The 13,972-nt window shown below is 42.1% G+C and overlaps 1 protein-coding gene across 1 annotated transcript in view; it reads right to left on the bottom strand.

The window, feature by feature from the left end:
* Positions 1–13,972, bottom strand: part of TM6SF1 (transmembrane 6 superfamily member 1) — a 112,073-nt gene that overhangs the window by 78,165 nt on the left and 19,936 nt on the right. Inside the window, exon 4 of the mRNA XM_030190424.1 lies at positions 9,787–9,890. Coding sequence (XP_030046284.1) covers positions 9,787–9,890 — 104 coding nt within the window. The remainder of the gene's footprint in view (positions 1–9,786; positions 9,891–13,972) is intronic.

Here is a 13,972-nt window from a genome sequence, read left to right as displayed (position 1 = left end):
ACAAATATGGTAATGGCACATAGATTGAAGATGGAAGGGAATGGAAGGCTGGGAAGGAGAGAGATGGGGAATGGGAGAGCTAGTGGGTGAAAGGAGATGGAAATGTGATAGATATCTAAAAAGTAAAAAGAAGGAAAAGATTAAAAAGGAGATGAAATTTGAGTGTACAGAGGCAGAAAAGAAAAAAAAAGAAAGGAAAGAACTAAAATGAAAAGATCAATATTTCAGAGGCAGGTGTAGTGAGGAAATGAAACGAGAGGAGAGAAAAGACAAATGGACAGCGGCCGTTTGAAGAATTAGCAGAAGACAGACAGGAAAGCGGGAAAGAGAAATTGCAACATGATGGAAAAATAAAATGTCCAGACAACAAAGGTAGAAAAATCATTTTATTTTGAATGTTTTAAATGGAATATGTTAGCTTTGGGAAATGTGCATAGCGGATGTCTTTTTATTATGTTCAGTAGAAAAGGAAATGCGCTTTTGTTTTGTTTTTTCTCCAGTGTTGCAGTACATGCTGAGGTTCCCAGTTCAATTTTTGTCTACATATTTTTATTTCTAATTTGTTCTGTAATTTAATTCTAATTTGTTCTGTCCCCTGTTCTGTAATTTGTGAGGGTCTGTCAGTGTGACTGTAATGGCAGATGAGGAGATTGGAGAGGAGAGGGAATTGGGGGGGGAGGGCTTCTTTATTTTCTGCCCTGGGCCCCAGCAGCCCTGACCCTTGCTGTAGGTAGTGGGATTCCCCAAGCCCTACAAGCTGAGGATCTCCTCTGAAGCTGGCCAGAGCTACCTTCTACTGAGCTTGGCAGATGGAGGCAGCATCCTCGAGCCACTGACAACTAAGCATGTATGGGTTGCTGGCATCGGTGGCTCGAGGAGTTGTTGCTGCCTGCCGAGCTTCATAAAAGGACGTTCTGGCCATCTTTTATTTATTATTAGGATTTATTTACCGCCTTTTTGAAGGAATTCACTCAAGGCGGGGTACAGTAAGAATAGATCAAGCATGAGTAATAGGCAATTACAGCAGTAAAAATATTCAACAATACAAAGTATGGCATGATATACTACTTGCAAAGTCAACACAATACGTAATAGAACATTATTTATTTATTTTATTTGTAGCATTTGTATCCCATATTTTCCCACCAATTTGCAGGCTCAATGTGGCTTACATTTGTCGTAATGGCGGTTGCCATTTTCGGGTAACAGAATTGCAAATGTTATTGCGTACGGTGCATACATACATGATAACATACATGGAACATAACATATATGGAATAGATCATGGTATATATATATATATACACCATGTGCATACATACATGGTGGAGAAGAATAATTATGGTATTGCATGAAGGTTTCTGAGTGATAAATTGCATTATAATCTACATTAGGTCATCGACTGTAGAGAGACCCTATTTTACATAAGTTTAGGGTGGTGGTGTCTGTCATGTGATAAGATTGCAGTTTTGTATAGCTCCTGTGTAGTGTTATTATTTAGTATTTAAGATGGATGTTTATGGTATGCCTTCTTGAAGAGATCTGTTTTCATTAGCCTTTGGAAGATGGTTAGGTCTTGCGTTGTTTTTATGGCCTTCGGTAGTGTGTTCCATACCTGCGTGCAGATGTATGAGAAGCTGGTCACGTATGTGGATTTATATTTTAGCCCTTTACAGTTAGGATAGTGGAGATTGAGGTATGTGCGTGATGATCTCTTTGCGTTCCTCCTAGGCAAGTCTATGAGGCCTGACATATAGTTCGGGGCTTCTCCGTAAATGATTTTGTGTACCATGGTGCAAACCTTGAACGCAATTTGTTCTTTTAATGGGAGCCAGTGCAGTTTTTCTCTTAGGGGTTTGGCGCTTTCGTATTTTGTTTTCCCAAATATGAGTCTGGCTGCTGTGTTTTGAGCGGTTTGAACCTTCCTAATGATTTGCTCTTTGCATCCGGCATAGATGGCATTACAGTAGTCTAGATGACTTAGCACCATTGATTGTACTAGGCTGCGGAATACTTCCCTTGGGAAGAAAGGTTTGATTCTTTTAAGTTTCCACATTGAATAAAACATTTTCTTTGCTGTGTTTTTCGCATGGTCTTCGAGTGTAAGATTTCGGTCAATCGTGACTCCCAATATTTTCAGGCTGTCTGAGACAGGAAGGCTGTAGTCTGGGGTGTTTATGGTGTTGGGTTTGTTTGTGTTGTATTGTGAGGACAGGATGAGGCATTGTGTTTTTTCTGCGTTCAGCTTTAGTCGGAATGCATCCGCCCATGAGCTCATTGTTTGGAGGCTGTGTGTGATTTTATTTGTGATTTCAGTTATGTCTTGTTTGAACGGGATGTATATCGTGACATCGTCTGCATATATGAACGGGTTAAGTCCTTGGTCGGATACTGATTTGGCTAATGGTGTCATCATTAGGTTGAAAAGGGTTGGTGAGAGCAGTAATCCTTGTGGTACTCCGCATTCAGGTTTCCATGGTGTTGATGTTTTTGATTTGGAAGTCACTTGATAAGTTCTTGTTGTTAAGAAGCCTGTAAACCATCTTAGTACGTTTCCTCCAATCCCGAAGTAGTCTAGGATGTTCGAGAGTATTTGGTGGCTGACCATGTCAAATGCGCTGGACATATCGAATTGTAGGAGTAGGACATTATAATTGGTAGTGAAGGGTAAGGCAAAGTTGTAACATATAGATGGGTAAGAAAGTAGGAAGAGTTAGAAAGTAAGGTGACTGATTTGAAGAAAGCTGCACATGAGGTCAGAGAGATGGTTAAATATTATCTCAGCTAGAGAATGAATGGATAAATATGTCCCGCTGCAGTATGTGCAGCCCGAGTCACTCCTTGTGTGTGTGAGTGAGACTAACAAGTTAGTTACTTCTTCCATTAAAGGCCTGGTTGAAAAGCCAAGCTTTCACCTGCTTCCTGAAGTAGATATAGTCTTGTGTTAAGCGGAGCCTTTCAGGCAATGCATTCCAGAGTGTGGGGCTACTCCAGAGAAGGCTCGCTTGCAGGTATCACATTGTGTAATGTCTTTTGGAGAAGGTGTGGTTAGTGAAAGTCCTTGGCAAGACCTTAGTGTCCTTGGCGGTATGTGGAGGATCATCCTATTCTTCAGATACTCAGGGTCATTTCCTTTCAGGGCCTTGAAGATCAGACATAGAGTTTTAAATTTAGCCCTGTATTGTACTGGTAGCCAATGAAGTTTTTGCAAAAATGGTGTGATGTGGTCACATCGCTTGCAACCTTCTATGAGTCTTGCTGCTGCATTCTGAATCAACTGAATCTTTAGTGGAAATCTTCAGGTTACAAAGCTTGGGGATCCTCATCAGCTAAAGTATTTATATTTCGAGTTGGGAAGTGCTGGGGGAGGGGGCTAGAGAGAAACTTTTCTGCTCACCCACTATGGGCTCAGGCCCACCCAAAATTGGCTGTCTGGCTACGCCACTGCCTATTCTCCAAAAGGAAAGGTTGATGAGAGGACTGTCTGTGTGTATGCGCGTTTGAATGCAGTTCTAAAAGGGGTCTTATTGGTTGCTTGGGAGCTGCATACTACATAGGCTGCATTCGGAGTTCAAGCACTTAGCGGTTCTACATTACCCGGGTACAGCAAGGAGCCGTGGTTTGTAGCTCCTGGGCAAGGAGTGTTATTTGTTTAGCAGCTGGGAAGAGTTGGCAGAGAAATATAAAAATAGGGAGAAATCCCTCAGGCAGTTGCAAATGAAGGCTTATGGTACATAGTTCAAAAAGAGGCGAGTTCTGATTGAGCAGGAAGCCTAAAAGAACAACAGGAAACAGCTGTGTCAAAAAAAGAAAAAAAAAAGACCCGGGGAATTGTTTTGGGTAAAACTCTACAATGGAAAACTATTTGCAGACACACATTGACGAAAGAGCTCTTAAGAGGAGCATTTATTAAGCTGAGGTAAAAGTTGAGCTTTAACTGCTCTATAATTTCCCACGGGAGTGACTAATTTGCAGTAGCTCAGTATAATACTGGTGTACCTGAATGTAACTCACCTTGAGCTACTACTGAAAAAAGCGTGAGCAAATCCAAATAAATAATAAGCTTGTCACTCTTGCACTATGTGTACAACACTGCTTGCAATCAACCTCATAAGCAGCATCATGTGCTAAGCTACAGACCAGTGCTCCTGGGCCTCTTAGTAAAAGGGGTCAGTGTGCAAAACCTATAGCTGCCCTCTTGCCCTCTTCCCCTCCCTCCTTATGTCCCCCCCCCCCCCCCCAATGGCTCCTTGCCGTACCCAGGTAACATAAAACCACTAGGTGGCTGAAACTCCAGGAACTCCATATGCTTCCTATATAGAATGCAGCTCCCAAGCAGTCAGTAATACCCCAAAAGCACACAGACAGTCTTTTCATCAACCTTTCATTCTGGAGTATAAGGTAATAAATCTGCCTGTAGGTTTTATGTCATAGGTCTGAATTTTGATGTGCTGTGCATACCTTTCCCCTCTATGAACTTGTTGCTCTGAGCTATGCACTATGGTCTTACCGTGCCCCACTCACATATCCCACCCTCCCAAAGCCCCCACTACATCCTTACCCCCCCCCCCCCCCCAGCCTATCTTTCAAAATCCCTAGGGCCTAGTGGGTCAGGGCAGGAGCAATTCCCAGTTGCAGTTTAAAATGCCTTAGTAGGTGTGTGTTTAGTGCTCCGAGGGCTTCGCTCCACGAATACTTATTTTGAGGGTATTCCAACTCTAAACTACACTAGCAATATACAACCAAGACACTGACTTTATGAACAAATTTATAGAGAAAGCACGACACAAGATGTCAACTGCTGGAGCAAAAACTACTCGCGACAAGAGGAAAGGTAGCAAGGACAAGATGTCAGATGTCAGCCAGGCCTCTACTTTTACCCTGGATCAATTAGCTCAGTTAACTGCAGCAGTTGATTGAGCATTGGAGTCTAAACTAGAGCGCCTTTCCTCACAACTTAACACTTAACAGTCACTCACTGAGTCGCTTACTTCGCAAGCTGGAGGCCTAGAAGAGAGAGTGTTGGCACTAGAAGATGGCTCCCACGCTCTGGACCCCCGAGTGGTATGGCTCAACCAAACATTACAGGCACGGGCCCCTTAATTCTGGAACGTACTCATCGTGTCAGGAGACCATCGGAGGATCGCATTTGACCACGTGCAGTGGTGGCCAGAATTCTCAATTATTGCCATAAAGTGGAATTATTTAAGAATTATCATTACAAATGAGACATGCTTCAATATGAGGGTTTTTCTATTAAGATTTTTCAAGATTTCTCTATGGCACTTCAAGATTGCAGGAGGAATTTTCATCCTATCTGCTCTACATTGCCTATGAAGAATATCTGTTTTATGCTAATTTATCCTGCCACACTTAAAATATGTGGGCATCTTACACTTCCGCTGATGAAGCACAAGACCACATCCAACACTTAAATACAACTGATTCCATTTCTTGAAAAACGGCTTCTCAGGAAGACTCCATATTAAATATCAGTGTTCCATAGAGTTGGTTAAGGTATCACACTGGTTGGAAATGGTGCTTGCATCTTATTAGTATTTTGATGTTTCATAATTGGTTTAACATTCTCCCTCTCATAGCACATTATGTAACATGTGGAGTGTTGCCCCCTGAATTCTGTGTGATTCTCCATCTCTCCTCCTTGATTGGGGAAGGATATGCGGATGTATTTTGTTCTGGTTTGAGGTTTTCTGGTTTTGGGCAACGCATTGGGTGGGTTAGGGAGGGAGGGATTGGGAACTGCTTGGATATCTGATATTGCCAAACGTAAAAGCGAGGGAGTAGGGAAGATAGGCTCTTTCCTTTTTTTTATTTATTTATTGCATTTACATTTTACTTCAAGTAAAATTCTTGAAAAAGAAAAGATGACTATTTGTCATAATAAATTCTAACAAAAATAGTTATTTCAACCTTACTTTCAAAGACTTGATCAATTGCTCCTCTATAGTCCACAATTAGGAGGCAATACACAATACTAAGGAAACAGAAAATGGTATCTCCACTAAAGAAAATAGGCGGCTGAGAAGAGAGACCAGTGATATTAATACTTATTACGGAGTAGAGGTTGTTACATTCCTTGGTTGTGACATAGGTGATTTAGCTAACCTAGTTTCCAAGAAAGAGTTTAACTGTTTTGAATCAAAAAATACATATTTGATAGAATTTAACTTTAAGACACACTTGCAGGGAAAATTTAACCAAAATAAAGCGCCCAATTGCAAACCTTTAGGACGCAATTTAAGGAACTCTTGTCTTTTCTTTTGTGTTGTCTTAGAGACATCTGGAAACATTCTTATTTTACAATTCAGGAAATTTTGTTCTCTATGAAGGAAATATTGTTTCAGTATCCAGTCTCTATCAGGTTGTAATATAAAAGTTACTTTAAGTGTTGCTGATGTCAATCCCACATTATCATCTTCAAGTATTTGTGTTAAATTCATATCTAAAGTCTCTATCGGCACATCTACTCCTTCTCCATGCTCTAAGTCTTTCTTTACAAAAGGCAACAAGTAATAAATTTTTGATATAGGAGGATGTGACTGTTCTGGTATTTTCAAAACCTCCATTAGGTATTTTTTAAAAGTAATAAGAGGTGAGATAGAAAGTTACTTTGGAAAATGTATTAACCTAAGCGTATTTGATCGTTGATAATTTTCCAAAATTTCAATCCTATTTTGAAGGTAAAGATTCTCTTTAATCACGTTAACTTGGATTTGTTGACAATTTTGTATTATCTTTGACTTGTTTTCAATCTCCTTGTCCAGGATTGCTACTTTTTTTCCCCATAGTTGGTATTTTTTCAGACATAGAATGAAATTGTTGATTCAAAGAAATAAACTTTTGTGAAAAGGAAGCTTCCAGGCCCACTAAAGCCTCCAATTTAGTGTCTAAAGTTATAGTCTCAGGTTTCCTAGGCAAAAAGGACTTACTTGGTAAGCCTAATTCAGGGTTGGAATCTGCCGATAGCTTTCTCTCCAATGCCACGATGTTTCCTCCAAGGACATTCTCTCCTCCTTCACCCACCATTTCCAAAGCGGGGATAGTCGGGGTTCCTGCACTCGAGTCGGCGCCCGCGCCTGGAGACCCCATTGATTTCTGAGTATCCGGTTTCTCCTGGTCCCTTCTCGGAGTCTCTGCCGGCATAGGAGGGAGGTTCCGCAATTCGGGACTAAATGATGTCTCTGCTTCCAGCTGGGAGTGTGCCAACCCTCTCCCCAGACTCTCCAGCAACAAAGGTGTTCCTGTTGATAATCCTGGAGCTAAGAAGCGATCCAACATCCCCACCACAGGCAAGACAGGCACCGCAGGACTAGCGCGTTGTCTGCCTCTCCTCTTAGGCATCGATAGTATAGGAAATATATCGAAAGATTGGGAAAGGTAAGTCGACAGCAGCTTCTCTACACTCCTCTCACAGCCGCCATCTTGCCTCCATCCACGATGGTCCAAAGACAGCATAACTGAGATAGGCTCTTTCCAACCAGTGAGAGAGACATATAATGAAAAACGTTTATTGGTAACATCAAATAATGACTCTACACAGCTGTGTTTTGGCGCCGAGGCACCTTCCTCAGGAGTCTGCGAAATCAAACAAGCTTAAATATAAGTAAAAAAACAAATGTGTGTGTATATATATATTTCGGAAAGAAAAAGATCTACAAAAAACCTATGAGATACTATATATTCTCCTATGGTGAATTTAAATAATTTGAACAATATAAAAACAAATGTAAAAAATATATAAACATACTTGGGTTCACAAAGATATTGAGCGTACGTATACATAGAATACAAAATCCATATCATCACACATTTAAAAAAAATATGTCAAATTATACATGTCAAAAAAATCCATGTGAAAACAAACATTAAAAAAATACATGTCAAATCAAACATATATGGAGCTATGAAATCGAGGAAATACAGAGACAGAAATACTGAAAACCAAAACAAACAACAAAAGAGCAAACAAGGGGGAAAAAAGGGGGGGGGGGAAATAATAATAATACTGTGTAAATGAGGGATGCACATATCCTAATATAATGAAAGAAGGAGGAACAGTGAAATGAGAGTGCTTTTTCTTCCTTTATTTTATTTATTCTTCACAGCTCATCTGACTTATGGACGCGTGGAGTGGTTGCCAAAATATAAGCATGCTCAGTTTCACTTAAAGGAGCGTGCAGGACGTGAGGAGGAAGAGAGGGCAGGGCAGGCAACGTGGCGGCGCTGGAGACTGGCACTGGAGGATTCAGCTGGTGGGGTTTGGGGACCCCCGCCAGCCAAGGTACTTTGCTGCAGCAGTGGGTGGGGAACAGCAGGGTGGCGGGGTGGTGGCAGCAGACTAAAATATGCCCCCCACCTCGGGTTCTGGACCCCTCCCACCGCGAGGTCTGGCAACGCCCCTGGTTGTGGGGAAAGTAGGGGGAGGTAGACATGGATGAGGGAAGGGAGGGGACTGAAGACCTGCTATTGTGTTATCTTCGTGCAGGCTCACACAAAATTTTAAGGCTTAAAATAGGGTCACATTGGGTAAGTTTGGGAAGCACCGATCTAGGAGTATTTTTATGCAGTGGGCTAAAAGTCCTATTTAACGACTGCTTACGTGGAGGGGCATAATCGAACGGCGCCGGCCATCTCTAAGGGTGCCCATCTCCGAGGACGGTGCCACGAAGGGGCGGGGCCGACTGTATTTTCGAACGAGATGGTCAGCCATCTTTCGTTTCAATAATACGGTTGGGGCCGGCCAAATGTCAGAGATGGCCGGCCTCGTTTTTTGACGATAATAGAAACCGAGGCTGGCCATCTCAAACCCGGCCAAATCCAAGGCATTTGGTAGTGGGAGGAGCCAGCATTTGTACTGCACTGGTCCCCCTCACATGCCAGGACACAAACTGGGAACCCTAGTGGGCACTTCTAAAAATTAAAAAAAAAAAGAATAAAAATAGCTCCCAGGTGCATAGCTCCCTTACCTTAGGTGCTGAACCCCACAAATCCCCCCCCCCCAAAACCCACTCCCCACAACTGTACACCACTACCATAGCCCTTAGGGATGAAGGGGGGCACCTACATATGGAAACAGTGGGTTTTTTGGGGGGGTTGGAGAGCTCAACATTTAACACCACAAGTGTAACAGGTGGGGGGGATGGGCCTGGGTCCACCTGCCTGAAGTGCACTGCACCCACTAAAAACTGCTCCAGGGACCTGCATACTGTTGTCAGGGAGCTGGGTATGACATTTGAGGCTGGCATAGAGGCTGGCAAAAAATGTTTTTTATTTTTTGGGTGGGAGGGGGTTGGTGACCACTGGGGAAGTAAGGGGAGGTCATCCCCAATTCTCTCCGGTGGTCACCTGGTCAGTTCGGGCACCTTTTCGAGGCTTGGTCGTGAAAAAAAAAGGGACCAAGTAAAGTCGGCCAAATGCTCATCTTTTTTCCAGTACCATGCCCCTGTCCCGCCTTCTGTACCCTGCCGACATGCCCCCTTGGCCAGCTCTGCAACGGACTGCAGTTGAGGCCGGACAAAATCGGCTTTCGATTATGCCGATTTCACCGGCCTTGAGAGATGGCCCAGCCATCTCCCAATTTGTGTCGGAAGATGGCCGGCCTTCTCTTTCGAAAATAAGCTGGATAGTGAACTTAATTAAATGTCTCAGTCTGCACACAACAGCATATTCTATTCTATAAGCAAAACCACACAATAGTACATACTACTTTGCAGTTTTTGATTTATACAGAAATTTGCATTAAAAAAAAAAAAAAAACAGACTTACTCCCAGGCAATAGCTGCTACCATTAAGAGGTACATCAAATAATGTGCAGAGCCATCCCAGTAACAGATCACATGCCCATAAGCAGTATTCAGATAAGGTTCACCCTGAAAAACAGAATATAATTTCAAAAGGTATTTAAATATGATAAAACAAAATTATCTCTGTTTAAGGGGTTGTTGTAATCTAAACTGCAGATTTTATTACAGGTGACAGAGTAAGAATTCATATTTTTAGTAATCCATAACTAAAGTGCACTAAGTTTTCACAAGTAAGTTTTGCACCTAACGAGCGTTAAGTGCAAAGCCTGTATGCTGTTGGGGGGAAAGTTAGCGCACAAGGCACACACATTCGCTGCACGGGCCCATGTTAAATGCATCAGCAGACAGTGTGGATGTATCCATGCTATCTACCAATGCATTTAACACAGGCTACATCACTAAAAAAAAGATCACTAGCTAAACACTGCTAAACAGGGCCTAGATAAAATTGCTCCTAAACAATTTTTAACATCCAAACCTTCTCGTGGCCAACCTTGGTTTACCGCTAGTCTTAGAGTCTTCAAACAACAGTAACATTGTGCAGAGAGACTCTGGAAAAAGTAAAAATCTGTCACTGATTTACAGAACTGCAGGACTCTTCAGCATGAATATAACCTTCATCTTAGGATGGCTAAAAGGTCATATATTTCCAATAGACTTCTGAAATTTCCTAATCCCTCCAAAGACCTTTTCTCAATTTACCAACAAATCCTGTCTCCGCCAGTTCCTACTTTATCCTGCCCTGCCCCTTCAACAGCAGATCTTTCTTTATTCTTTGTTAATAAGATTGAATTTTTACTCAAGTCTTTTCTTCCCCGCTTACACCTCCTTCTCTGGGGGCTCTGTATCTGAACCCGCTCCCCCTTTAAATCAGTCTGGCTTTTTCCAGCCACAATCTTTGCAATCTCTGAAAGCTATAATGTCCTCCATGAAGTCTACCTTTTGCTCAACAGATCCCATTCCTGCATCTTGGTTTGCTCCCTACCTTTCAATCGTTGATTAATCTGCCTTCCCACTGGCCAGTTCCCACACTGTTGGAAACTAGCTATAGTGCGTCCCATCTTAAAGAAAGCAATACTTGATCCTGCAATTACTAGTCATTACTGCCCCATGTCTAATCTCACCTTCATGTCCAAAGTCCTCCAAAAAGTTATCTTCTCACAGTGGAGGAGTAGCCTAGTGGTTAGTGCAGCAGGCTTTGATCCTGGCAACATGGGTTCAATTCCCACTGCAGCTCCTTGTGACCTTGGGAAAGTCACTTAACCCTCCATTGCCCCAGGTACAAAAACCTTAGACTGTGAGCCCTCTAGGGACAGAGAAAGTACCTGTGTACAGTGCTGCGTATATCTAGTAGCGCTATAGAAATGATTAGTAGTAGTTTCTGAAAAGACAATCCGGCTTTAGGACTAATTACAGTACCAAAACTGTTTTGACGGCGTTGTTAAGTGAAATACATTCCCATTTCGACAAACAAACTTGTTCTGGCAGTTTCTTTAGATCTATCTGCTGCCTTCGACCTGGTTAACCACTCTCTCCTGATCTCTCATCTTTCTTCGTGGCGCAGTCCTCTTGGTTTTCTTCTTTTTTATCCAACCGCTCCTTTCAAGTTGTTACCACCACCTCAACCTCTCTCAAGAAGGATGTCTGCTGTGGGGTCTCTCAAGGGTCAATCTTTCCACCACTCCTTTTCAACGTATATCTCAGCCCAATGGCCGCTCATATTCAATCGTTTGGAATATTTGCTTACTTGTACGCGAATTATATTTTATTACTCTCTATCCAACTGATGCATCCTCTTTTTCCATCTCTCCTCTTCAGTCCTGTCTAGATTCTGTTGCTAATTGAGCACCAATTAGTCCTAAATGCAGACAAGACTGTGGCTTGTTGGTTTTCAAGCTCAGTGAATCCTCTCTCCACGCCCATTTCCTTTTTTGGGACAGCAATCACTCCGGTCTCCCACTTTCACTATTTGGGGGTAATTCTTGACTCTTTTTTTTTCTTAGCACATCTCACACCTGTCCAAGCTCTGCTTTTTCACTTTTTGACAGCTATGAACTATCCATCACCTTTTAATCGTGATGATTTCCATGCACTTATTCTTGCATTCTTTACCTCATGTCTTGACTATTGTAACATCATCTATTCGGGTTTACCGCATTCTGCTCTTAAGAAACTTTAAACTTTATAGAACACGGCTATCAGATTACTTTGTCACGCTAGTCGTTTTCAATCACACTTCATCCTTACTCAAACATCATCACTGGCTTCTTGTACAATTTTGAATTACTTACAAAATCGCCCTGTTGGCATTCAAGGTTTTTAGAATTGGTACACCAGACTATCTCTCACGTCTTATTATTCCCTACTCACCAGCAAGAGTCCTCCCATTCTTTGAATGATCATCATCTCGTACTATCAGGTCCAAAACTTGCCCAGCTAGAAACAACCAAACACTGTGCCTTCTTTTTTCCTCTCTCCCCATATTTGAAATTCTTTGCCTCTTTCCCTTCGTAGTGAACTGTTCTATAAAAACTTTAAGGTAAACCTGACTTTTTAGACAAGCTTTTGAAGATCAGAATTAGCTGAAAATTGCTGCCAGTTGATTAGGTGAACCAACCTTTGTTCTTAGCTGTGTGCTTTATACTCTTCTTCATTATCAGTCTTCTTTGCTGTGTGCTTTATACTTTCCTCAGCATGAATGCATTAAATTTTTCTTTGTGAGATTCAAAATGGCCGCTGACTAGTTCGGACGCTCAGAAAGCTCCGGGAAAGAAAAATGCCAAAGAGAAGGGGCCGCTTGTCCTCCGCCGCTGCCCCTCCACGGCAAAGTCTTCCTTTACAGTCCACAATGATTGATTACCTTCGTGGAGCACAGATATCAGGAACACCGGGAGCAGGTCTGCTAGGTCGACCGGGTGGAAATGGAACCATTTCGGAGACCGCTGGACTGGAGCTATCGCTCAGCCCCGATGATAGGGCACCTCCCCCGCAACCCTCGGGAGCGAGCACGTCGACGCCGGATCATAACAGGACGCCACCGAAGAGTGTAGTCGTCCACAGGACCGAGGAGGAGAGTCAAACTGCGGACAGTGTGGACCCTTTTTGTGATCTAGGTGCCTCTCGAGGGGGAGATATGACATCTAATAATCAGCACCAGATGGAAGCTGTGACCGGAGATAAAGCACTACAGACCGCTGTTGCAGTTACAGAGGTACAATTTCCTAAATCCCAGAAACCCACTGAAATTACATTAGAGACTCTATACACTTTGATTGTGGACTTGGGGAGTTCCTTAAGTCCACAAATTAAACAATTATCTCAAGAAATGTCTAATATGGACCACAAGGTTCAACAGACTGAACTCAAGGTAGAGACAATATCGAATCGTCAAGAAGAATTGGAAAAACAAGTGAAAGAGGTTCATTTAAACCAAGAGACTATGATTAAAGATTTAATTTCCTTGAGGAGACTTACTGAATTCTTGGAGAATGTAACCAGAAACAATAATATCCGCTTTTTAAATTTTCCAAAAAAATTTGGAGTTTTACCAAGGGAAATGCTTAGAAAGTATATCACTGAGACACTTGGCGCTTCAGAGGAAATGGTTCCACCATTTACACAAATATATTACCTGCCCCAGAAGCGCCCAGTGCCTCAAGAAAAGTCAGAATTGGATATTTCATTGATACTGGAATCCTCAGATACTGAATTAGTTCAGGCATCTACTTTAATTGCCACAGTAGCCTTGTCGCCAGATAAACACTGGCTGATGAGACTTTTCTTCCAAAATAAGGATAAGAGTTTCCTTGGTTTAAAAGTTAGTCTCTTCCCTGATGTGACTAAAGAGACTCAAAAACGTAGACAGAGATTTTTACTTATGAGGCTTGGTGTAATTCAGTTAGGAGGTACGTTTTTTCTAAAGTACCCGTGCAAATGCCTAGTTAAATATCAATCTAATAAATATGTGTTTTATGAGCCGGCACAGCTTTCTTCATTCTTAGCTGCAAAAGGACAAGGGAGTAATTAACTTAGAACCCTATATATTAAGAGAAGATATCTTTTATGTGCATCCGAATTAAGGAAAGCTTCCTTAATTATTTTCTTTTGGAATCCATGATGTAATTTTTGAATCTCAATAATGTGGACTT

The sequence above is a fragment of the Microcaecilia unicolor genome, chromosome 1 (genome assembly GCF_901765095.1).
Source record: "Microcaecilia unicolor chromosome 1, aMicUni1.1, whole genome shotgun sequence".
Lineage (NCBI taxonomy): Eukaryota > Metazoa > Chordata > Amphibia > Gymnophiona > Siphonopidae > Microcaecilia > Microcaecilia unicolor.
The sequence above is the reverse complement of the archived record's forward strand: the minus strand, read 5'-3'. Positions and strand labels throughout refer to the sequence as shown.